The sequence below is a fragment of the Gadus morhua genome, chromosome 12 (genome assembly GCF_902167405.1).
Source record: "Gadus morhua chromosome 12, gadMor3.0, whole genome shotgun sequence".
Lineage (NCBI taxonomy): Eukaryota > Metazoa > Chordata > Actinopteri > Gadiformes > Gadidae > Gadus > Gadus morhua.
The window spans coordinates 16,336,582-16,364,465 of record NC_044059.1 but is presented as its reverse complement, the minus strand read 5'-3'; the positions used below and the strand labels follow the sequence as shown (position 1 = coordinate 16,364,465).

At 43.5% G+C, this 27,884-nt stretch overlaps 1 protein-coding gene across 5 annotated transcripts in view; it reads right to left on the bottom strand.

Moving 5' to 3' along the window:
• oma1 (OMA1 zinc metallopeptidase) overlaps positions 1–27,884 on the bottom strand; it is a 101,836-nt gene that overhangs the window by 59,660 nt on the left and 14,292 nt on the right. For all 5 annotated transcript variants that reach the window (XM_030371863.1, XM_030371862.1, XM_030371861.1 and 2 more), the window contains one exon: positions 27,410–27,583. In XM_030371863.1, coding sequence (XP_030227723.1) covers positions 27,410–27,583 — 174 coding nt within the window. The remainder of the gene's footprint in view (positions 1–27,409; positions 27,584–27,884) is intronic.

Sequence of the window (27,884 nt, the reverse complement as noted above, 5' to 3'; positions counted from 1 at the left end):
ATCAAATATATGTATTTTTTAACTTTCAAGTTTCTTGTAGCTCTAACTGAATAATCACAATCGCGTTTCAAGTAGTGTTGTCAGTCACGATACTGGATTTTCTAACTTCGAAACTATACCTGGAAAAATATCGATATTTTAAGTTTTTTTCAGGAAAGAACATACCTAAAGTAAGTAGAGTATATCTCCACAACTGCAAGGGCGATAATGTCATCTTTGTGCCAAAAGAAAGATTGTTGTGCAAGTGAAATATTCAATGGGGATAATACTTGGTTAAGGTGAATAAAGCCATGGAACACAGCATAAGTGGAAGATAACATTTCCACCTGAAATAATTATCAGTTGGTCGTTATCAGTTGGGAGCGCTGTCTTACTATGAGGTACAAATAAAGGTAGATATCTTGCAATTTTGACACTTGACACTTGACACCTCTATTTAAAGTTCAGGGCAAATATAATCGAATGCACCAAGCCAAACACTCTTAAATAAATATATGGCCACTAGATTGCGCTGAAGAATATGTTTTCTGATTGAAGGCAATTCACCTATTTCCTAAGAAACCTTCTGTTATCCATTGATTGAAAACACCATGTTTAGTTACAAAATTTGGCCCAGACACTGGATAATCTGTTTATGGTGGTTTTATTCGATCAGAATCAACTTTGTGGACAAAAATCACAAAGGTAATATTTCATTTTTGGTTGTTAAAAGAAAAGGGGACGTTTCTTCTTAAGTTGTTATTTGCGAGTTTTAGTCACAGAATGATATGGTTTGGACTGTTAGAATAAGGCTCAGGCTCAGCTTCATGTAATATATACCGTATTTTCCGCGCTATAAGGCACACCGGAGTATAAGCCGCAGCAGATAAATTGAATTATGTGTACATACATAAGGCGCACTGGACTATAAACCGCAGGTGTTTTAATGTTTAATTACCATTAGGGCTGGCCCGAATGCCATTTTTCAGGCTTTGAATACTCGTTTTTTTTTTCACTTTACCTTACTCAAATTAATGGTAAGGTTTAGCCCTAAAACCCACTATATCAAGGATATTTTTAGGGGTCCAAGCCAACAGGTTGGATCCCTATTGTTTTTGTAAGGATTTTTAGGGGTCCAAGCCAACAGGTTGGATCCCTATTGTTTTTGTAAGGATTTTTTTTATTTTTATTAGGGGTCCAAGCCAACAGGTTGGATCCCTATTGTTTTTGTAAGGATTTTTATTAGGGGTCCAAGCCAACAGGTTGGATCCCTATTGTTTTTGTAAGGATTTTTCTTATTAGGGGTCCAAGCCAACAGGTTGGATCCCTATTGTTTTTGTAAGGATTTTTATTAGGGGTCCAAGCCAACAGGTTGGATCCCTATTGTTTTTGTAAGGATTATTATTATTATTATTCCCCCCTAGAAGTGGTACCACAGCCCAAACCGTAAATGGTGCACACACGCCAATTGCATGACTAGATCCAGGTACGTGAGTTCTAGGCAGACGACCAAATCCAGACATGCCGGCCACTAGGTGGCGCTATACCAAGGAATACGCGTTTGCGGCTATAACTCCCACACCGAACCTCCCAGAGTCCAAAAACTTGTACACACAGATGCACTGGAGTCTGCTGCATCTTTTGGCATAGGCCACGCCCATTTGCGTCTATAATTTTTTTGCCCAAACCGTAAATGGTGCACACACGCCAATTGCATGACTAGATCCAGGTACGTGAGTTCTAGGCAGACGACCAAATCCAGACATGCCGGCCACTAGGTGGCGCTATACCAAGGAATACGCGTTTGCGGCTATAACTCCCACACCGAACCTCCCAGAGTCCAAAAACTTGTACACACAGATGCACTGGAGTCTGCTGCATCTTTTGGCATAGGCCACGCCCATTTGCGTCTATAATTTTTTTTCGCAAAATCGCGAAAACCGCAAAACTGTTTTTCCCCTACTCCTCCCACATTTCTTGACCAATCGACACCAAGCTTTGCACACGACATCTTCAGACGCACACGCAGAGGAATCGTGAGACAGTTTTTTGATCCGACCTTCGACGACGAAACGGTAGCGTTTTGAATATTGGTTTATGAGCTAAATTAGACGTGGAAAATCAAAATTCCAAAGAAATCCAAAATTAGACATCGGATCGAGTCCAAACTTTACACACATGTTGGTGCTAACCTTATCGGCGTTCGATAAAAAATTCGGAAAATTACGCCCTCAGGGGGCGCAATAAACGAGGAAATTGTATATCTTCTAATTGGCCAAAGGAATGTTCTTCAAACTCAAGGGAAACCATCAAGGGGCAAACCCGAGTCTATATAGAAAATATGTCCAACAATTATTAATATGGGCGGGAGTTATTTGGCAAAGGAAAATTGTCTTTGGAAAATTTCGCCACAGGGCGGCGCCAAAAAACGACGACATTGTCTATCTCCTATTTGGCCAATGGAATGTTCTGAAAACGCGTTTTAGGCTATAACTCCCACACCGAAGCTCCCACAGTCAAAACCTTTATATCCACATGTTGTTCACGGTAGCGTTTTGAATACTTGCTTCGCGTTGTGCCGGCGAAACGCACATTTCTTGTCGCGTTGTGCCGGCGAAATGCACACTTCTTGGACCCCTGCATAACTGCTTGCAGTTCTAGTTATTATACTTCCCGCGCTAAAAGTGGGCCCACAGCCCAAACCGTAAATGGTGCCGACACGCCAATTGCATGACTAGATCCAGGTCCGGCACCGCTACTCAGATAACAAAATCCAGACACGCCGGCCACTAGGTGGCGCTATACCAAGGAAAGACGCGTTTGGGGCTATAACTCCCACACCGAACCTCCCACATTCAAAACCTTGTACACACATGTTCACTGGAGTCTGCTGCATCTTTTGGCATAGGCCACGCCCATTTGCGTCTAGAATTTTTTTTCGCAAAATCGCGAAAACCGCAAAACTGTTCTTTCCCTACTCCTCCCACATTTCTTGACCAATCGACACCAAACTTTGCACACGACATCTTCACACGCACACGCAAAGAATGCATGAAAACACTTTTTTGATCCGTCCTTCGATAACGAAACGGTAGCGTTTTGAATATTGGTATATTAGCTAAATTAGACGTGGAATATCAAAAATCCAAAGAAATCCAAAATTAGCCATCGGATCGAGTCCACATTTTACACACATGTTGGTGCTAACCTTAATGTCGTTCGATAAAAATTTCGGAAAATTTCGCCATTAGGGGGCGCAATAAACGAGGAAATTGTATATCTTCTACAAAATTTCGCCACGAAAACGCTACACTGACTTCTCGCTACTCCTACCACAGTCAAATCCTTTGTATCCACATGTTCAGGGTAGCGTTTTGAACACATGCTTCGCGTCGTGCCGGCGAAACGCACATTTCTTGTCGCGTTGTGCCGGCGAAATGCACACTTCTTGGACCCCTGCATAACTGCTTGCAGTTCTAGATTTTATTAGGGGTCCAAGCCAACAGGTTGGATCCCTATTGTTTTTGTAAGGATTTTTATTATTATTATACTTCCCGCGCTAAAAGTGGGCCCACAGCCCAAACCGTAAATGGTGCCGACACGCCAATTGCATGACTAGATCCAGGTCCGGCACCGCTACTCAGATAACAAAATCCAGACACGCCGGCCACTAGGTGGCGCTATACCAAGGAAAGACGCGTTTGGGGCTATAACTCCCACACTGAACCTCCAACATTCAAAACCTTGTACACACATATTCACTGGAGTCTGCTGCATCTTTTGGCATAGGCCACGCCCATTTGCGTCTGGAATTTTTTTTCGCAAAATCGCGAAGACCGCAAAACTGTTTTTTCCCTACTCCTCCCACATTTCTTGACCAATCGACACCAAACTTTGCACACGACATCTTCAGACGCACACGCAAAGAATGCATGAAAACACTTTTTTGATCCGTCCTTCGATAACGAAACGGTAGCGTTTTGAATATTGGTTTATGAGCTAAATTAGACGTGGAATATCAAAAATCCAAAGAAATCCAAAATTAGACATCGGATCGAGTCCACATTTTACACACATGTTGGTGCTAACCTTACTGTCGTTCGATAAAAATTTCGGAAAATTTCGCCATTAGGGGGCGCAATAAACGAGGAAATTGTATATCTTCTAATTGGCCAAAGGAATGTTCTTCAAACTCAAGGGAAACCATCAAGGGGCAAACCCGAGTCTATGTAGAAAATATGGCCAAGAATTATTAATGTGGGCGGGAGTTATTTGGCAAAGGAAAATTGTCTTTGGAAAATTTCGCCACAGGGCGGCGCCAAAAAGAACGACGACATTGTCTATCTCCTATTTGGCCAATGTTCTGAAAACGCGTTTTAGGCTATAACTCCCACACCGAAGCTCCCATAGTCAAAACCTTTATATCCACATGTTGTTCACGGTAGCGTTTTGAATACTTGCTTCTCGTTGTGCCGGCGAAATGCACATTTCTTGTCGCGTTGTGCCGGCGAAATGCACACTTCTTGGACCCCTGCATAACTGCTTGCAGTTCTAGTTATTATACTTCCTACCAAGAAAGTGGTACCACAGCCCAGACCGTAAATGGTGCCGACACGCCAATTGCATGAATAGATCCAGGTCCCTGAAGACTATGCAGACGACAAAATCCAGGCATGCCGGCCACTAGGTGGCGCTATACCAAGGAATACGCGTTTGGGGCTATAACTCCCACACCGAACCTCCCACATTCAAAAACTTGTACCCACATATTCACTGGAGTCTGCTGCATCTTTTGGCATAGGCCACGCCCATTTGCGTCTATAATTTTTTTTCGCAAAATCGCGATAACCGCAAAACTGTTTTTTCGCTACTCCTCCCACATTTCTCGCCCGGTCAACACCAAACTTTGCACACGACATCTTCAGACACACACGAAAAGGAACCGTATAAACTTTTTTGATCCGACCGTCGACGACGAAACGGTAGCGTTTTGAATATTGGTTTATTAGCTAAATTAGACGTGGAAAATCCAAAATCCGAAAAAATCCAAAATTACACATCGGATCGACTCCAAGTTTTACACACATGTTAGCGCCACCCTTATCGACGTTCGAATAAAAATTCGGAAAATTACGCCCTAAGGGGGCGCTATAAACGAGGAAATTGTATATCTTCTAATTGGCCAAAGGAATGTTCTTCAAACTCAAGGGAAACCATCAAGGGGCAAACCCGAGTCTATATAGAAAATATGGCCGAGAATTATTAATGTGGGCGGGAGTTATTTGGCAAAGGAAAATTGTCTTTGGAAAATTAAAAATTTCGCCACAGGGCGGCGCCAAAAAACGACGACATTGTCTATCTCCTATTTGGCCAATGGAATGTTCTGAAAACGCGTTTTGGGCTATAACTCCCACACCGAAGGTCCCACAGTCAAAACCTTTATATCCACATGTTGTTCACGGTAGCGTTTTGAACACATGCTTCGCGTTGTGCCGGCGAAACGCACATTTCTTGTCGCGTTGTGCCGGCGAAATGCACACTTCTTGGACCCCTGCATAACTGCTTGCAGTTCTAGTTAGGGGTCCAAGCCAACAGGTTGGATCCCTATTGTTTTTGTAAGGATTTTTCTTATTATTCCAGCAGCTAAAAGTGGTACTACAGCCCAAACCGTAAATGGTGCACACAAGCCAATTACATGACTAGATCCAGGTCCGTGAGGTGACGGCAGACGACAAAATCCAGACATGCCGGCCACTAGGTGGCGCTATACCAAGGAATACGCGTTTGCGGCTATAACTCCCACACCGAACCTCCCAGAGTCCAAAAACTTGTACACACAGATGCACTGGAGTCTGCTGCATCTTTTGGCCTAGGCCACGCCCATTTGCGTCTGGGAATATTTTACGCTAAATCGCGAAAACCGCAAAACTGTATTTTCGCTACTCCTCCCACATTTCTTGACCAATCGACACCAAACTTTGCACACGACATCTTCAGACGCACCCGCAAAGAATGCACGAAGCACTTTTTTGATGCGACCTTTGACGTCGAAACGGTAGCGTTTTGAATATTGGTTTATGAGCTAAATTAGACGTGGAATATCAAAAATCCAAAGAAATCCAAAATTAGACATCGGATCGAGTCCAAGTTTTACACGCATGTTGGTGTTAACCTTAATGTCGTTCGATAAAAAATTCGGAAAATTTCGCCATTAGGGGGCGCAATAAACGAGGAAATTGTATATCTTCTACAAAATTTCGCCGCGAAAACGCTACACTGACTTCTCGCTATTCCTACCACAGTCAAATCCTTTGTATCCACAGGTTCAGGGTAGCGTTTCGAACACATGCTTCACGTTGTGCCGGCAAAACGCACATTTCTTGTCGCGTTGTGCCGGCGAAATGCACACTTCTTGGACCCCTGCATAACTGCTTGCAGTTCTAGTTAGGGGTCCAAGCCAACAGGTTGGATCCCTATTGTTTTTGTAAGGATTATTATTATTATACTATACGCCTTAGAAGTGGTGCCACAGCCCAAACCGTAAATGGTGCCGACACGCCAATTGCATGACTAGATCCAGGTCCGGCACCGCTACTCAGATAACCAAATCCAGACACGCCGGCCACTAGGTGGCGCTATACCAAGGACAGACGCGTTTGGGGCTATAACTCCCACACCGAACCTCCCAGAGTCCAAAAACTTGTACACACAGATGCACTGGAGTCTGCTGCATCTTTTGGCCTAGGCCACGCCCATTTGCGTCTGGGAATATTTTTCGCTATATCGCGAAAACCGCAAAAATGTTTTTTCGCTACTCCTCCCACATTTCTCGACCAATTGACACAAAACTTTGCACATGACATCTTCAGACCTACACGAAAAGAATTCCTGCATTACTTTTTTGATCCGTCCTTCGATAACGAAACGGTAGTGTTTTGAATATTGGTTTATTAGCTAAATTAGACGTGGAATATCAAAAATCCAAAGAAATCCAAAATTAGACATCGGATCGAGTCCACATTTTACACACATGTTGGTGCTAACCTTAATGTCGTTCGATAAAAATTTCGGAAAATTTCGCCATTAGGGGGCGCAATAAACGAGGAAATTGTATATCTTCTACAAAATTTCGCCGCGGAAACGCCACACTGACTTCTCGCTACTCCTACCACAGTCAAATCCTTTGTATCCACAGGTTCAGGGTAGCGTTTTGAACACATGCTTCGCTTTGTGCCGGCGAAACGCACATTTCTTGTCGCGTTGTGCCGGCGAAATGCACACTTCTTGTTAGGGGTCCAAGCCAACAGGTTGGATCCCTATTGTTTTTGTAAGGATTTTTCTTTTTATTATTCCAGCAAAAATAAACCTAAAAGTGTGCCCACAGCCCAAACCGTAAATGATGCCGACACGCCAATTGCATGACTAGATCCAGATCCGTGAGGTGACGGCAGACGACAAAATCCAGACACGCCGGTCCCTAGGTGGCGCTATACCAAGGAATACGCGTTTGGGGCTATAACTCCCACACCGAACCTCTCAGAGTCCAAAAACTTGTACACACAGATGCACTGGAGTCTGCTGCATCTTTTGGCCTAGGCCACGCTCATTTGCGTCTAGGAATATTTTTCGCAAAATCGCGAAAACCGCAAAACTGTTTTTTCGCTACTCCTTCCACATTTCTCGACCAATCAACACCAAACTTTGCACACGACATCTTCAGACGCACACGCAAAGAATGCAGGAAACACTTTTTTGATGCGACCTTTGACGACGAAACGGTAGCGTTTTGAATATTGGTTTATTAGCTAAATTAGACGTGGAATATCAAAAATCCAAAGAAATCCAAAATTAGACATCGGGTCGAGTCCAAATTTTACACACATGTTGGTGTTAACCTTAACGTCGTTCGATAAAAAATTCGGAAAAATTCGCCATTAGGGGGCGCAATAAACGAGGAAATTGTATATCGTCTGCAAAATTTCGCCGCGAAAACGCTACACTGACTTCTCGCTACTCCTACCACAGTCAAATCCTTTGTATCCACAGGTTCAGGGTAGCGTTTTGAACACATGCTTCGCGTTGTGCCGGCGAAACGCACATTTCTTGTCGCGTTGTGCCGGCGAAATGCACACTTCTTGGACCCCTGCATAACTGCTTGCAGTTCTAGTTAGGGGTCCAAGCCAACAGGATTGGATCCCTATTGTTTTTGTAAGGATTTTTATTATTATTATTATACTTCCCGCGCTAAAAGTGGGCCCACAGCCCAAACCGTAAATGGTGCCGACACGCCAATTGCATGACTAGATCCAGGTCCGGCACCGCTACTCAGATAATTAAATCCAGACACGCCGGCCACTAGGTGGCGCTATACCAAGGAAAGACGCGTTTGGGGCTATAACTCCCACACCGAACCTCCCACATTCAAAACCTTGTACACACATGTTCACTGGAGTCTGCTGCATCTTTTGGCATAGGCCACGCCCATTTGCGTCTAGAATTTTTTTTCGCAAAATCGCGAAAACCGCAAAACTGTTTTTTCCCTACTCCTCCCACATTTCTTGACCAATCGACACCAAACTTTGCACACGACATCTTCAGACGCACACGCAAAGAATGCATGAAACACTTTTTTGATCCGTCCTTCGATAACGAAACGGTAGCGTTTTGAATATTGGTTTATGAGCTAAATTAGACGTGGAATATCAAAAATCCAAAGAAATCCAAAATTAGACATCGGATCGAGTCCACATTTTACAAACATGTTGGTGCTAACCTTAATGTCGTTCGATAAAAATTTCGGAAAATTTCGCCATTAGGGGGCGCAATAAACGAGGAAATTGTATATCTTCTACAAAATTTCGCCGCGAAAACGCTACACTGACCTTTGCTACTCCTACCACAGTCAAATCCTTTGTATCCACAGGTTCAGGGTAGCGTTTTGAACACATGCTTCGCGTTGTGCCGGCGAAATGCACACTTCTTGGACCCCTGCATAACTGCTTGCAGTTCTAGTTATTAGGGGTCCAAGCCAACAGGTTGGATCCCTATTGTTTTTGTAAGGATTTTTATTAGGGGTCCAAGCCAACAGGTTGGATCCCTATTGTTTTTGTAAGGATTTTTCTTATTAGGGGTCCAAGCCAACAGGTTGGATCCCTATTGTTTTTGTAAGGATTTTTATTATACTACCTCCCCGTGAAAGTGGAACTACAGCCCAAACCGTAAATGGTGCACACGCGCCAATTGCATGAGTAGATCCAGAATCGGCACCGCTACTCAGATAACAAAATCCAGACACGCCGGTCCCTAGGTGGCGCTATACCAAGGAATACGCGTTTGGGGCTATAACTCCCACACCGAACCTCCCACAGTCCAAAAACTTGTACCCACATATTCACTGGAGTCTGCTGCAACTTTTGGCATAGGCCACGCCCATTTGCGTCAATAATTTTTTTTCGCAAAATCGCGAAAACCGCAAAACTGTATTTTCGCTACTCCTCCCACATTTCTTGACCAATCGACACCAAACTTTGCACACGGCATCTCCAGATGCACACGCATAGAAATGATAGACACTTTTTTGATCGGACCTTCGACGACGAAACGGTAGCGTTTTGAATATTGGTTTATTAGCTAAATTTGACGTGGAAAATCAAAAATCCAAAAAAATCCAAAATTAGACATCGGATCGAGTCCACATTTTACACACATGTCGGGGCTAGCCTTAATGTCGTTCGATAAAAAAATCGGAAAATTTCGCCATTAGGGGGCGCAATAAACGAGGAAATTGTATATCTTCTACAAAATTTTGCCGGGAAAACGCTACACTGACTTCTCGCTACTCCTACCACAGTCAAATGTTTTGTATCCACAGGTTCAGGGTAGCGTTTTGAACACATGCTTCGCGTTGTGCCGGCGAAACGCACATTTCTTGTCGCGTTGTGCCGGCGAAATGCACACTTCTTGGACCCCTGCATAACTGCTTGCAGTTCTAGTTATTATTCTTACCTGCCTAAAAGTGAGCCCACAGCCCAAACCGTAAATGGTGCCGACACGCCAATTGCATGAATAGATCCAGATCTCTTCGGACTACGCAGACGACAAAATCCAGACACGCTGGCCACTAGGTGGCGCTATACCAAGGGAAAACGCGTTTGGGGCTATAACTCCCACACCGAACCTCCCACAGTCAAAAACTTGTACGCACATATTCACTGGAGTCTGCTGCATCTTTTGGCATAGGCCACGCCCATTTGCGTTTGTAATTTTTTTTCGCAAAATCGCGAAAACCGCAAAACTGTTTTTTCGCTACTCCTCCCATATTTCTTGACCAATCAACACCAAACTTTGCACACGGCATCTTCAGACGCACACGCAAAGAAATGATAGACACTTTTTTGATCCGACCCTCGACGACGAAACGGTAGCGTTTTGAATATTGGTTTATGAGCTAAATAAGACATGGAAAATCAAAAATCCAAAGAAATCCAAAATTAGACATCGGAACGAGTCCAAATTTTACACACATGTTGGTGCTAACCTTAATGTCGTACGATAAAAATTTCGGAAAATTTCGCCATTAGGGGGCGCAATAAACGAGGAAATTGTATATCTTTTAATTGGCCTGAGGAATGTTCTTCAAACCCGAGGGAAACCATCAAGGGGCAATCCCGAGTCTATATAGAAAATATGGCCAAGAAATATTAATGTGGGCGGGAGTTATTTGAAAAAGGAAAATTGTCTTTGGAAAATTTCGCCACAGGGCGGCGCCAAAAAACGACGACATTGTCTATCTCCTATTTGGCCAATGGAACGTTCTGAAAACGCGTTTTAGGCTTTAACTCCCACACCGAAGCTCCCACAGTCAAAACCTTTACATCCACATGTTGTTCACGGTAGCGTTTTTAATACTTCCTTCGCGTTGTGCCGGCGAAATGCACATTTCTTGTCGCGTTGTGCCGGCGAAATGCACACTTCTTGGACCCCTGCATAACTGCTTGCAGTTCTAGTTATTATTATTATTATTTCCCTCTAGAAGTGGGCCCACAGCCCAAACCGTAAATGGTGCCGACACGCCAATTGCATGAGTAGATCCAGGTCCGTGAACATTACGCAGACGACAAAATCCAGACACGCCGGCCACTAGGTGGCGCTATACCAAGGAATACGCGTTTGGGGCTATAACTCCCACACCAAACCTCCCAGAGTCAAAAACTTGTACGCACTTATTCACTGGAGTCTGCTGCATCTTTTGGCATAGGCCACGCCCATTTGCGTCCATAATTTTTTTTCGCAAAATCGCGAAAACCGCAAAACTGTTTTTTCGCTACTCCTCCCATATTTCTTGACCAATCAACACCAAACTTTGCACACGGCATCTTCAGACGCACACGCAAAGAAATGATAGACACTTTTTTGATCCGACCCTCGACGACGAAACGGTAGCGTTTTGAATATTGGTTTATGAGCTAAATTAGACGTGGAAAATCAAAAATCCAAAGAAATCCAAAATTAGACATCGGAACGAGTCCAAATTTTACAAACATGTTGGTGCTAACCTTAATGTCGTACGATAAAAATTTCGGAAAATTTCGCCATTAGGGGGCGCCATAAACGAGGAAATTGTATATCTTCTAATTGGCCAAAGGAATGTTCTTCAAACTATGAGGGAACCATCACGGGGCAAACCCGAGTCTATATAAAAATTATGGTCCAGAATTATTAATGTGGGCGGGAGTTATTTGGAAAAGGAAAATTGTCTTTGGAAAATTTCGCCACAAGAGGGCGCAAAAAAACGACGAAATAATACATCTCCTAATCGCCAATGGAATGTTCTGAAAACGCGTTTTGGGCTATAACTCCCACACCGAACCTCCCACAGTCAAAACCTTTGTATCCACAGATTCACTGGAGTCAGCTGCATCTTTTGGCATACGCCGTTTCTCAGTTTCGAACACATGCTTCGCGTTGTGCCGGCGAAATGCACACTTCTTGTTCTTATTAGGGGTCCAAGCCAACAGGTTGGATCCCTATAGTTTTTGTAAGGATTATTATTAGGGGTCCAAGCCAACAGGTTGGATCCCTATTGTTTTTGTAAGGATTTTTCCTATTATTATTATTATTAGGGGTCCAAGCCAACAGGTTGGATCCCTATTGTTTTTGTAGTGTTTATTATTATTAGGGGTCCAAGCCAACAGGTTGGATCCCTATTGTTTTTGTAAGGATTTTTATTATACTTCCTTCGTTAGAAGTGGTACTACAGCCCAAACCGTAAATGGTGCACACAAGCCAATTACATGACTAGATCCAGGTCCGTGAGGTGACGGCAGACGACAAAATCCAGACATGCTGGCCACTAGGTGGCGCTATACCAAAGAAAACTTGTTTGGGGCTATAACTCCCACACCGAACCTCCCACAGTCAGAAGAGTTAGACACACAGATTCACTGGAGTCTGCCGCATCTTTTGGCATAGGCCACGCCCATTTGCGTCTAGGAATATTTTTCGCAAAATCGCGAAAGCCGCAAAACTGTTTTTTCCCTACTCCTCCCACATTTTTTGACCAATCGACACCAAACTTTGCACACGACATCTTCAGACGCACACGCAAAGAATGCATGAAACACTTTTTTGATCCGACCTTCGACGACGAAACGGTAGCGTTTTGAATATTGGTTTATTAGCTAAATTAGACGTGGAATAGCAAAAATCCAAAAAAATCCAAAATGAGAAAAATTCGCCATTAGGGGGCGCAATAAACGAGGAAATTGTATATCTTCTACAAAATTTCGCAGCGAAAACGCTACACTGACTTCTCGCTACTCCTACCACAGTCAAATCCTTTGTATCCACAGGTTCAGGGTAGCGTTTTCAACACATGCTTCGCGTTGTGCCGGCGAAACGCACATTTCTTGTCACGTTGTGCCGGCGAAATGCACACTTCTTGGACCCCTGCATAACTGCTTGCAGTTCTAGTTAGGGGTCCAAGCCAACAGGTTGGATCCCTATTGTTTTTGTAAGGATTTTTATACTACCTCCCCGTGAAAGTGGAACCACAGCCCAAACCACAAATGGTGCACACGCGCCAATTACATGACTAGATCCAGAATCGGCACCGCTACTCAGATAACAAAATCCTGACACGCCGGTCCCTAGGTGGCGCTATACCAAGGAATACGCGTTTGGGGCTATAACTCCCACACCGAACCTCCCAGAGTCCAAAAACTTGTACACACAGATGCACTGGAGTCTGCTGCATCTTTTGGCCTAGGCCACGCCCATTTGCGTCTAGATTTTTTTTTCGCAAAATCGCGAAAACCGCGAAACTGTTTTTTCGCTACTCCTCCCACATTTCTCGCCCGATCAACACCAAACTTTGCACACAACATCGTCAGACGCACACGCAAAGAATGCATGAAACACTTTTTTGATCTGTCCTTCGACGACGAAACGGTAGCGTTTTGAATATTGGTTTATTAGCTAAATTAGACGTGGAATATCAAAAATCCAAAGAAATCCAAAATTAGACATCGGATCGAGTCCACATTTTACACACATGTTGGTGCTAACCTTAATGTCGTTCGATAAAAATTTCGGAAAATTTCGCCATTAGGGGGCGCAATAAACGAGGAAATTGTATATCTTCTACAAAATTTCGCCGCGAAAACGCTACACTGACTTCTCGCTACTCCTACCACAGTCAAATCCTTTGTATCCACAGGTTCAGGGTAGCGTTTTGAACACATGCTTCGCTTTGTGCCGGCGAAACGCACATTTCTTGTCGCGTTGTGCCGGCGAAATGCACACTTCTTGGACCCCTGCATAACTGCTTGCAGTTCTAGTTATTATACTTACCTCCCTAAAAGTGTGCCCACAGCCCAAACCGTAAATGGTGCCGACACGCCAATTGCATGACTAGATCCAGATCCGTGGGGACTACGCAGCCGACAAAATCCAGACATGCCGGCCACTAGGTGGCGCTATACCAAGGAATACGCGTTTGGGGCTATAACTCCCACACCGAACCTCCCACAGTCAAAAACTTGTACGCGCATATGCACTGGAGTCTGCTGCATCTTTTGGCATAGGCCACGCCCATTTGCGTCTATAATTTTTTTTCGCAAAATCGCGAAAACCGCAAAATTGTTTTTTCCCTACTCCTCCCACATTTCTTGTCCAATCGACACCAAACTTTGCACACGGCATCTTCAGACGTACACGCAAAGAATGCTCGAACACTTTTTTGATCCGACCCTCGACGACGAAACGGTAGCGTTTTGAACATTGGTTTATTAGCTATGTTTTACGCCGAAACGCAAAAATTCTAAAAATACCAAAATTAGACATCGGATCAAGCCCAAATTTTAGACACATGTCGGTGTTACCCTTAATGGCGTTCAATAAAAAAAACGGAATTTTTCGCCATTAGGGGGCGCAATAAACGAGGAAATTGTATATCTTCTAATTGGCCAGAGGAATGTTCTTCAAACTATAAGGGAACCATCAAGGGGCAAACCCGAGTCTATATAGAAAATATGGCCAAGAATTATTAATGTGGGCGGGAATTATTTGGCAAAGGAAAATTGTCTTTGGAAAATGTCGCCACAGGGCGGCGCCAAAAAACGACGACATTGTCTATCTCCTATTTGGCCAATGGAATGTTCTGAAAACGAGTTTTAGGCTATAACTCCCACACCGAAGCTCCCACAGTCAAAACCTTTATATCCACAGGTTCAGGGTAGCGATTTGAATACTTGCTTCGCGTTCTGCCGGCGAAACGCACATTTCTTGTCGCGTTGTGCCAGCGAAATGCACACTTCTTGGACCCCTGCATAACTGCTTGCAGTTCTAGTTATTATTAGGGGTCCAAGCCAACAGGTTGGATCCCTATTGTTTTTGTAAGGATTATTATTATTCCGACATGCTAATCCTAAAAGTGTGCCCACAGCCCAAACCGTAAATGGTGCCGACACGCCAATTGCATGACTAGATCCAGGTCCCTGAGTTCTAAGCAGACGACCAAATCCAGACACGCCGGCCACTAGGTGGCGCTATACCAAGGGACAACGCGTTTGGGGCTATAACTCCCACACCGAACCTCCCACAGTCAAAAACTTGTACCCACATATTCACTGGAGTCTGTTGCATCTTTTGGCATAGGCCACGCCCATTTGCGTCCACAATTTTTTTTCGCAAAATCGCGAAAACCGCAAAACTGTTTTTTCCCTACTCCTCCCACATTTCTTGACCAATCGACACCAAACTTTGCACACGACATCTTCAGACGCACACGCAAAGAATGCATGAAACACTTTTTTGATGCGACCTTTGACGACGAAACGGTAGCGTTTTGAATATTGGTTTATTAGCTAAATTAGACGTGGAATATCAAAAATCCAAAGAAATCCAAAATTAGACATCGGATCGAGTCCAAGTTTTACACGCATGTTGGTGTTAACCTTAATGTCGTTCGATAAAAAATTCGGAAAATTTCGCCATTAGGGGGCGCAATAAACGAGGAAATTGTATATCTTCTACAAATTTTCGCCGCGAAAACGCTACACTGACTTCTCGCTACTCCTACCACAGTCAAATCCTTTGTATCCACAGGTTCAGGGTAGCGTTTTGAACACATGCTTCGCGTTGTGCCGGCGAAACGCACATTTCTTGTCGCGTTGTGCCGGCGAAATGCACACTTCTTGGACCCCTGCATAACTGCTTGCAGTTCTAGTTAGGGGTCCAAGCCAACAGGTTGGATCCCTATTGTTTTTGTAAGGATTATTATTCCTATACTTCCTTCCGTAGAAGTGGTACCACAGCCCAAACCGTAAATGGTGCACACACGCCAATTACATGACTAGATCCAGGTACGTGAAGACTATGCAGACGACAAAATCCAGACATGCCGGCCACTAGGTGGCGCTATACCAAGGAATACGCGTTTGCGGCTATAACTCCCACACCGAACCTCCCAGAGTCCAAAAACTTGTACACACAGATGCACTGGAGTCTGCTGCATCTTTTGGCCTAGGCCACGCCCATTTGCGTCTATGAATATTTTTCGCTACATCGCGTAAACCGCAAAACTGTATTTTCGCTACTCCTCCCACATTTTTTGACCAATCAACACCAAACTTTGCACACGACATCTTCAGACGCACACGCAAAGAATGCACGAAACACTTTTTTGATGCGACCTTTGACGACGAAACGGTAGCGTTTTGAATATTGGTTTATTAGCTAAATTAGACGTGGAATATCCAAAATCCAAAGAAATCCAAAATTAGACATCGGATCGAGTCCAAATTGTACACACATGTTGGTGTTAACCTTAACGTCGTTCGATAAAAAATTCGGAAAAATCCGCCATTAGGGGGCGCAATAAACGAGGAAATTGTATATCGTCTACAGAATTTCGCCGCGAAAACGCTACACTGACTTCTCGCTACTCCTACCACAGTCAAATCCTTTGTATCCACAGGTTCAGGGTAGCGTTTTGAACACATGCTTCGCGTTGTGCCGGCGAAACGCACATTTCTTGTCGCGTTGTGCCGGCGAAATGCACACTTCTTGGACCCCTGCATAACTGCTTGCAGTTCTAGTTAGGGGTCCAAGCCAACAGGTTGGATCCCTATTGTTTTTGTAAGGATTCTTTTTATTAGGGGTCCAAGCCAACAGGTTGGATCCCTATTGTTTTTGTAAGGATTTTTCTTTTTATTCTTCCCGCCTTAAAAGTGTGTCCACAGCCCAAACCGTAAATGGTGCACACGAGCCAATTACATGACTAGATCCAGGTCCGGCACCGCTACTCAGATAACCAAATCCAGACATGCCGGTCCCTAGGTGGCGCTATACCAAGGGGAAACGCGTTTGGGGCTATAACTCCCACATCGAACCTCCCACAGCCCAAAAACTTGTACACACAGATGCACTGGAGTCTGCTGCATCTTTTGGCATAGGCCACGCCCATTTGCGTCTAGAATTTTTTTTCGCAAAATCGCGAAAACCGCAAAACTGTTTTTTCGCTACTCCTCCCACATTTCTCCCCCGATCAACACCAAACTTTGCACACGACATCGTCAGACGCACACAAAGAATAAAACTCGAACACTTTTTTGATGCGACCTTTGACAACGAAACGGTAGCGTTTTGAATATTGGTTTATTAGCTAAATTAGACGTGGAATATCAAAAATCCAAAGAAATCCAAAATTAGACATCGGATCGAGTCCAAATTTTACACACATGTTGGTGTTAACCTTAACGTCGTTCGATAAAAATTTCGCAAAATTTCACCTTTAGGGGGCGCAATAAACGAGGAAATTGTATATCATCTACAAAATTTCGCCGCGAAAACGCTACACTGACTTCTCGCTACTCCTACCACAGTCAAATCCTTTGTATCCACAGGTTCAGGGTAGCGTTTTGAACACATGCTTCGCGTTGTGCCGGCGAAACGCACATTTCTTGTCGCGTTGTGCCGGCGAAATGCACACTTCTTGGACCCCTGCATAACTGCTTGCAGTTCTAGTTATTATACTTCCCATCTAGAAGTGGTACCACAGCCCAAACCGTAAATGGTGCCGACACGCCAACTGCATGACTAGATCCAGGTCCGTGAACACTACGCAGACGACAAAATCCAGACACGCCGGCCACCAGGTGGCGCTATACCAAGGAATACGCGTTTGGGACTACAGCTCCCACACCGAACCTCCCACAGTCAAAAACTTGTACCCACATATTCACTGGAGTCTGCTGCATCTTTTGGCATAGGCCACGCCCATTTGCGTCCATAATTTTTTTCCGCAAAATCGCGAAAACCGCAAAACTGTTTTTTGCCTACTCCTCCCACATTTCTTGACCAATCGACACCAAACTTTGCACACGACATCGTCAGACAAACACGAAAAGAAAAACTCAAACACTTTTTGATCCGACCTTCGACTACGAAACGGTAGCGTTTTGAATATTTGTTTATTAGCTACGTTTTACGTCGATACGCAAAAATTCAGAAAATACCAAAATTAGACATCGGATCAAGTCCAAATTTTAGACACATGTCGGTGCTACCCTTAATGGCGTTCAGTAAAGAATTCGGAATATTTCGCCATTAGGGGGCGCAATAAACGAGGAAATTGTATATCTTCTAATTGGCCAAAGGAATGTTCTTCAAACTCAAGGGAAACCATCAAGGGGCAAACCCGAATCTATATAGAAAATATGGCCAAGAATTATTAATGTGGGCGGGAGTTTTTGGCAAAGGAAAATTGTCTTGGGAAAATTTCGCCAACAGGGCGGCGCCAAAAAACGACGACATTGTCTATCTCCTATTTGGCCAATGGAATGTTCTGAAAACGCGTTTTAGGCTATAACTCCCACACCGAAGCTCCCACAGTCAAAACCTTTATATCCACATGTTGTTCACGGTAACGTTTTGAATACTTGCTTCGCGTTGTGCCGGCGAAATGCACATTTCTTGTCGCGTTGTGCCGGCGAAAGGCACACTTCTTGGACCCCTGCATAACTGCTTGCAGTTCTAGTTCCTATTATATTTACCTCCCTAAAACTGGTACCACAGCCCAAACCGTAAATGGTGCCGACACGCCAATTGCATGACTAGATCCAGATCTCTTCGGACAATGCAGACGACCAAATCCAGACACGCCGGTCACTAGGTGGCGCTATACCAAGGAATACGCGTTTGGGGCAATAACTCCCACACCGAACCTCCCACAGTCAAAAACTTGTACGCACAGATTCACTGGAGTCTGCTGCATCTTTTGGCCTAGGCCACGCCCATTTGCGTCTATAATTTTTTTTCGCAAAATTGCGAAAACCGCAAAACTGTTTTTTCGCTACTCCTCCCACATATCTTGACCAATTGACACCAAACTTTGCACGCGACATCTTCAGACGCACACAACAATTTAAATAATAACACGTTTTTGATCAGACCTTCGACGACGAAACGGTAGCGTTTTGAATATTGGTTTATTATCTAAATTAGACGTGGAATATCAAAAATCCAAAGAAATCCAAAATTAGACATCGGATCGAGTCCACATTTTACACACATGTTTGTGCTAACCTTAATGTCGTTTGATAAAAATTTCGGAAAATTTCGCCATTAGGGGGCGCAATAAACGAGGAAATTGTGTATCTTCTACAAAATTTCGCCGCGAAAACGCCACACTGACTTCTCGCTACTCCTACCACAGTCAAATCCTTTGTATCCACAGGTTCAGGGTAGCGTTTTGAACACATGCTTCGCGTTGTGCCGGCGAAACGCACATTTCTTGTCGCGTTGTGCCGGCGAAATGCACACTTCTTGGACCCCTGCATAACTGCTTGCAGTTCTAGTTAGGGGTCCAAGCCAACAGGTTGGATCCCTATTATTATTCCCAGCTAGAAGTGGTACCACACCCCAAACCGTAAATGGTGCCGACACGCCAATTGCATGACTAGATCCAGGTCTGTGATGTGTACGCAGACGACAAAATCCAGACACGCCGAACACTAGGTGGCGCTATACCAAGGAATACGCGTTTGGGGCTATAACTCCCACACCGAACCACCCACATTCAAAACCTTGTACACACAGATTCACTGGAGTCTGCTGCATCTTTTGGCATAGGCCACGCCCATTTGCGTCCATAATTTTTTTTCGCAAAATCGCGAAAGCCGCAAAACTTTTTTTTCCCTACTCCTCCCACATTTCTTGACCAATCGACACCAAACTTTGCACACGACATCTTCAGACGCACACGCAAAGGAATCGTGAGACAGTTTTTTGATCCGACCTTCGACGACGAAACGGTAGCGTTTTGAATATTGGTTTATGAGCTAAATTAGACGTGGAAAATCCAAAATCCAAAGAAATTCAAAATTACACATCGGATCGACTCCAAGTTTTACAAACATGTTGGTGCTAACCTTAATGTCGTACGATAAAAATTTCGGAACATTTCGTCATTAGGATGCGCCATAAACGAGGAAATTGTATATCTCCTACAAAATTTAGCTGCGAAAACGCTACACTGACTTCTCGATACTCCTACCACAGTCAAATCCTTTGTATCGACAGGTTCAGGGTAGCGTTTTGAACACATGCTTCGCGTTGTGCCGGCGAAACGCACATTTCTTGTCGCGTTGTGCCGGCGAAATGCACACTTCTTGGACCCCTGCATAACTGCTTGCAGTTCTAGTTAGGGGTCCAAGCCAACAGGATTGGATCCCTATTGTTTTTGTAAGGATTCTTTTTATTATTATTCCCCCCTAGAAGTGGGTCCACAGCCAAAACCGTAAATGGTGCCGACACGCCAATTGCATGACTAGATCCAGGTCCCTGAGTTCTAAGCAGACGACCAAATCCAGACACGCCGGCCACTAGGTGGCGCTATACCAGGGAATACGCGTTTGAGGCTATAACTCCCACACCGAACCTCCCACATTCAAAACCTTGTACACACAGATTCACTGGAGTCTGCTGCATCTTTTGGCATAGGCCACGCCCATTTGCGTCTATAATTTTTTTTCGCAAAATCGCAAAAACCGCAAAACAGTTTTTTCCCTACTCTTCCCACATTTCTTGACCAATCGACACCAAACTTTGCACACGATATCTTCAGACGCACACGCAAAGAATGCACGAAACACTTTTTTGATGCGACCTTTGACGACGAAACGGTAGCGTTTTGAATATTGGTTTATTAGCTAAATTAGACGTGGAATATCAAAAATCCAAAGAAATCCAAAATTAGACATTGGATCGAGTCCACATTTTACAAACATGTTGGTGCTAACCTTAATGTCGTTCGATAAAAATTTCGGAAAAATTCGCCATTAGGGGGCGCAATAAACGAGGAAATTGTATATCTTCTACAAAATTTCACCGTGAAAACGCTACACTGACTTCTCGCTACTCCTACCACAATCAAATCCTTTGTATCCACAGGTTCAGGGTAGCGTTTTGAACACATGCTTCGCTTTGTGCCGGCGAAACGCACATTTCTTGTCGCGTTGTGCCGGCGAAATGCACACTTCTTGGACCCCTGCATAACTGCTTGCAGTTCTAGTTAGGGGTCCAAGCCAACAGGTTGGATCCCTATTGTTTTTGTAAGGATTATTCCTATTATTATTATTATTCTTACCCCCCTAAAAGTGGGCCCACACCCCAAACCGTAAATTGTGCCGACACGCAAATTGCATGACTAGGTCCAGATCTGTTCGGACTAAGCAGACGACAAAATCCAGACCTGCCGGCCACTAGGTGGCGCTATAACAAGAAAATCGCGTTTGGGGCTATAACTCCCACACCGAACCTCCCACATTCAAAACCTTGAACACACAGATTCACTGGAGTCTGATGCATCTTTTGGCATAGGCCACGCCCATTTGCGTCCATAATTTTTTTTCGCAAAATCGCGAAAACCGCAAAACTGTTTTTTCCCTACTCCGCCCACATTTCTTGACCAATCGACACCAAACTTTGCACACGACATCGTCAGACGCACACGAAAAGAAAAACTATATACTTTTTTGATCCGACCTTCGACTACGAAACGGTAGCGTTTTGAATATTGCTTTATTAGCTACGTTTTACGTCGATACGCAAAAATTCAGAAAATACCAAAATTAGACATCGGATCAAGTCCAAATTTTAGACACATGTCGGTGCTACCCTTAATGGCGTTCGATAAAAAATTCGGAAATTTTCGCCATAAGGGGGCGGAATAAACGAGGAAATTGTATATCTTCTAATTGGCCAAAGGAATGTTCTTCAAACTCAAGGGAAACCATCAAGGGGCAATCCCGAGCCTATATAGAAAATATGGCCAAGAATTATTAATGTGGGCGGGAGTTATTTGGCAAAGGATAATTCTCTTTGGAAAATTTCGCCACAAGGCGGCGCCAAAAAACGACGACAATGTCTATCTCCTATTTGGCCATGGAATGTTCTGAAAACGCGTTTTAGGCTAGAACTCCCACACCGAAGCTCCCACAGTCAAAACCTTTATATCCACATGTTGTTCACGGTAGCGTTTTGAATACTTGCTTCGCGTTGTGCCGGCGAAATGCACATTTCTTGTCGCGTTGTGCCGGCGAAATGCACACTTCTTGGACCCCTGCATAACTGCTTGCAGTTCTAGTTATTATTCTTACCCCCCTAAAAGTGGGACCACAGCCCAAACCGTAATTGGTGCCGACACGCGAATTGCATGACTAGATCCAGATCTCTTCGGACTACGCAGACGACAAAATCCAGACACGCCGAACACTAGGTGGCGCTATACCAAGGGAAAACGCGTTTGGGGCTATAACTCCCACACCGAATCGCCCACATTCAAAAACTTGTACGCACAGATTCACTGGAGTCTGCTGCATCTTTTGGCATAGGCCACGCCCATTTGCGTCTATAATTTTTTTTCGCAAAATCGCGAAAACCGCAAAACAGTTTTTTCCCTACTCCTGCCACATTTCTTGACCAATCGACACCAAACTTTGCACACAACATCTTCAGACGCACACGCAAAGGAATCCTGAGACAGTTTTTTGATTTGACCTTCGACGACGAAACGGTAGCGTTTTGAGTATTGGTTTATGAGCTAAATTAGCCGTGGAAAATCAAAAATCCAAAGAAATCCAAAATTAAACATCGGAACAAGTCCAAATTTTACACACATGTTGGTGCTAACCTTAAAGTCGTTTGATAAAAATTCCGGAATTTTTCGCCATTAGGGGGCGCAATAAACGAGGAAATTGTATATCTTTTAATTGGCCTGAGGAATGTTCTTCAAACCCGAGGGAAACCATCAAGGGGCAATCCCGAGTCTATATAGAAAATATGGCCAAGAAATATTAATGTGGGCGGGAGTTATTTGAAAAAGGAAAATTGTCTTTGGAAAATTTCGCCACAGGGCGGCGCCAAAAAACGACGACATTGTCTATCTCCTATTTGGCCAATGGAATGTTCTGAAAACACGTTTTAGGCTATAACTCCCACACCGAAGCTCCCACAGTCAAAACCTTTATATCCACATGTAGTTCACGGTAGCGTTTTGAATACTTGCTTCGCGTTGTGCCGGCGAAACGCACATTTCTTGTCGCGTTGTGCCGGCGAAATGCACACTTCTTGGACCCCTGCATAACTGCTTGCAGTTCTAGTTTATTCTTACCTCCCTAAAAGTGTGCCCACAGCCCAAACCGTAAATGGTGACGACACGCCAATTGCATGACTAGATCCAGATCTCTTCGGACTACGCAGACGACAAAATCCAGACACGCCGGCCACTAGGTGGCGCTATACCAAGGGAAAACGCGTTTGGGGCTATAACTCCCACACCGAACCTCCCACAGTCAAAAACTTGTACGCACATATTCACTGGAGTCTGCTGCATCTTTTGGCATAGGCCACGCCCATTTGCGTCTAGAATTTTTTTTCGCAAAATCGCGAAAACCGCAAAACTGTTTTTTCGCTACTTATTCGCTTATTTATTTATATTATCAATGTATTTATCTATTTATCTAAACAGCAATAGCTAAATGTTACGGGTATAATATGAATAAAAAAAACACATTTACCCGTCAGTAAATGCCTGCTAACCTATCTACCCATCTATCTATCTGTCCATTTATCGATCTATATCTATAATCTATCGATCCATCAATTATCTCAATTAAATTAACACAAGCTAGCTAGACTACGATACACTTTAAACGCTCAGTTAACTAGCTAAATTCGATTAAACAATTAAATACAGTACAAATATAAACTACGATACACTTTAAACACTCAGTTTTCTAGCTAAATTCGATTAAACAATTAAATTCAATACAAATATCAAGTAAAAACAAGTGTTATCTGTATTATGTTATTTCGTCTTGATGAGCGATACTGTTTTTTGAAACCTGCCTGGCAACGGACAATCGCGTCGAACGATGACGTAATGTTTCGACGCGAATTACATAGGCGGTACAATTTTCACCCCCGGTACAACTTTGGTGTGACAGTGCCACTCAATGAGATGGAAATGCAGACCGAAGCATCATCGACACGCCCACACAAGTGGTGTGAGAAATACAGACTTTCTACTCATCATTCACATATGTAATTTACATTTCCTACGGAGAAAATAGTACCTCAGGGGTAGTCTTTTTTTCAGGAGATTTTCAGGATACCAATGTCAGGATGTATTGTTCACACATACGGCCGATCATGAGAATAACAGGACTTACGCGTACGTGTGAAAGCAGCTGTAAAGGCGCTTTAAGCTAAGTCGTGGTTTTGGCAAAATTCCTGTAAAATGTTTGCAGTAAGCACTCCACTCCCTCGTCCCCATGTAACCACATGTTTTTCCACCGATCGAATACATAAAAATTTCTGTCCTGGCAGTCCTCTTTCTTTTCTTTTTCTGCAAATATTTTCTCGCTTGCCGTTTCTGGGTGTACGCTTTTCCTGGCACCAATGGGATCGGAAGCTTCCCCTGTTCCGCCATTGTTAGGCAACACTTTAATCTTGCTGCCTTTCCGTGAGGGCGCAGAGAGGACTGCCTCACTGTGGAGCTCTCTCTCCTGAATGGATAAGGTGATTTTTTTGGTTTCTTTTATTGCCGAGAAGAGAGGTTGGGAGACTGATTTCACTGACACTCTATATCAGGCATCTCAAAACGGCGGACCGCGGTCCGGGCACGGACCAAGTGACGGTCCTATCCGGACCCATGACCAATTTAAATAATGCAGTTTTTTTTTTTTTATGTTTTTTTTATTATTTCACTATACAAACCATGATTATGTTAATAAAGACATTTCTCACTGAAATACAAATTGAAAGGCAGAATAGTCGGTAGTACAGCATAAAAACAGCAAAAGTAATGATCTTCACAGAGCGAAGATCATGCAAAGTTATATTTTATTGAATTTGCATTTATTTTGTTTATTGGGTATTTGGTGTTTAAAATAAATAGAAAGTAGTATTAAAATCTCCAAAATTGCACCACTTAGATACAATTAGGCTATAGTTAAATTGAGTCAACTAAAAAGCGAATAATAATTCAAATAGCAACTTAAAGGTGCAACGTTAGAAATATTTTTATTGACCTAAATAGGTGTAAATCAACCCAAAGTGAACCAAAAGAGGGGAAATACTTTTCTTTTTTTACATATTTGATTTATTCTATTTTTCATGGTTTATATTTCGAATGATGTATGGATTCACCATTTTTTTGCTACATAAATGAACCACAGCTCAAACCTACCCTATCAGTCTTGGTGTGTCGTTATTAACTTAGTCACACACTGCTCCTTAGAACCTAGAAGCGGCATTACGAATCCAAACACGGATCCTTCGAGAAAAAAAATCCCCAGAAGTAAGATCGTGGAAAAAATCCGAGCTGAGAGCTCAGTATGAGAGGTCTACGCGAGTCTTCACACAATAATTTACAGGCCAGCAACATGCAAATTAATTCTCACCTAAGATTACATGGATTTTGGGGCCACATAAAAAAACTTTCAGTGACGCGACTGAATCCGAAATGTTATCAGATGATGCACTGTCACAGCTTGATGCGGCTGTGCAGAGTGCACCATGCATATCCTTAGCCATTGATGATTCTTCAGATGTTACGGATAATGCCCAGCTTTTGGTTTACGTGCGATTTTTTCATCAAGACAAGAAAGAGATCTTTGAGGACCTGTTGGGTCTAACACCACTTGAGACACACTAAAGATGAGAAGATGTTTATGAGGCTATTAAGGAGATGCTGTCAAAGTACCTGTTTTGCTTACTTGAAATGTATGCCTAGTGTACCTGTTTTGCTTACTTGAAATGTAGGCCCAGTGCACCTGTTTTGCTTACTTGAAATTAAGGCCTAATGCTCTTTTTGTGTTTATTTGAAATGTAGGCCTGGTGTGCCTGTTTTGCTTATTTGAAATGTAGGCCTAATGCACTTTGTGTTTACTTGAAATGCAGGCCTGATTTACCTGTTTTGTTTACTTGAAATGTTGATATGCGTTACTTTTTCTAAGGAAATATGTTGTGTTGATTGTATTTGACAAAAGTAGGCTATTAGGACGTGGTAGGTTAGAGGTTCGGACCTGTCTTTGAAGGAATTTTGAGTAACTGGACCTTGTTCAATTTTAGTTGAGGACCCCTGCTCTATATGATGGCTGTCACAATATCGTCTAATTTGAAACCTATTTTACAAATAATATTGCTTACAGCGCCTTTAACCGATGCCCAGCTCTGGAGGATACAGTGTTCTGTCAAGTTTAAAGGTTCAAAAGCAGCCTACTCCAGATATGCCGACTGCTAGCAATTGAAGACATAGAAATGTCGATTACCAGTACTATAGCTTGTCCATGTCCTTGTACTTGTCGTGGCGTTTCGTTTCATAGTGTCTTCTAATGTTTTACTCTTTGGTTATAGCCAAGTTGGCTCCACATACAAGACAAACAGGTCTGTCTTTTGCAAAGATATTCTGCCTTTCTTTTCGCCATTTTTGGGATGGGTAGCACGGTGCCAGTAGCAGCATGAAATTGCCATGAGTCATTGCTATGACTACTGTCAACAGAGGGGAGGGTGTTTATGTGTCCTGTACTGATTGATGCACTAAAACACGAGCAGAGCATTCTGGGATTTGTAGTATTAGCGGTACATGCGCTGTAAAATACCAGCGGGCCAGCTCTAGTAGTCATTTGGTATTGCCTCGCGGGCCAAATATATTTACACTCCGGGCCATATTTGGCCCGGGGGCCAGAGTTTGACACCCCTGGTTTACATTTATATCCCAGCTGTACAGCTTGTTATAGAGGGGTTAATACTATTATACTAAATTACCGTACTCAGGAATTGCACACGCAAACACCAGGGATGGAAATTAACACTTTTTGTATCACTTAAATTGTGTCACTTACTTACTTTCCAGTCAGGTCTGATCAAATTTGCATATTTAATACATTCGTCAAACGTCGCTGCACAGTTCCACAACCATTACTGTCAACATCCGGCCCCCTTCTTCTTCTACGCCTCTTTTGCTGAACTGCGACTGTCAACATCCGGGATAATATACCAGTAACAGGGCTCTCACACGCAATTCAACCCATGCACACGCTCACACGCCACACTTCGTATTTCTCACGCAGAGGAATTACCAGGATAGCGCCCACGGACATGCCCTCTTTTTGAGACACTTTTAAAAAATGTGTGGCAGAATTTCTAAATTGTCCAGGATTTTATTAAAGCCTCATACATGTTCACATTGAATTGAAAATCACTTTTCCTATCTATTGTTACTATTATATTGTTTAAAATCTACGCATGTATAAAAAAAATATATAGCGTTTAAAAAGATGGTTGGTAAAAAAGATGAGTGGCTGGTGGGCAAAAAAGTTAATTTCCATCTCTGACACACACACACACACACACACTGACTCACAGGGAGGACAAAGGCGTTGACTGTGGGGTCTTTGACGACGTGGACGCTCCAGGGGATGGAGGACACCTCGGGAACATCCTTGTTCCTATCGGCCAGGTGCTGGACCACCCGCTCCACCAAGCGATGACTTGGATCGTCTCCAGGGACCAGCTGCTCCGCAAACTTCTCCAAGTACTAGAGGGGGGCCACAAATGCATTCAAACACAAAAATGTGAGCGGTAGATCCAAAAATCAGGAATAGGGGGGCTCACGGGACTTTTGCGGCGGGAATTTAAGCCTTTGTGGGCGGCAAGTTGGCAGAGTTGTGAGACAAACTGGTAAGTCCTTTTGGAATATCCTTTATTATCCCATTCAGATATTATATATATATATATTATTATATTCACCTGACTGTCATCTTATGACTAAATGTTAACTTGGTGTATTATTGCCATGCCATGTAAACCGAAGTCCGGAGGTTGCAGCTTGATAGCAT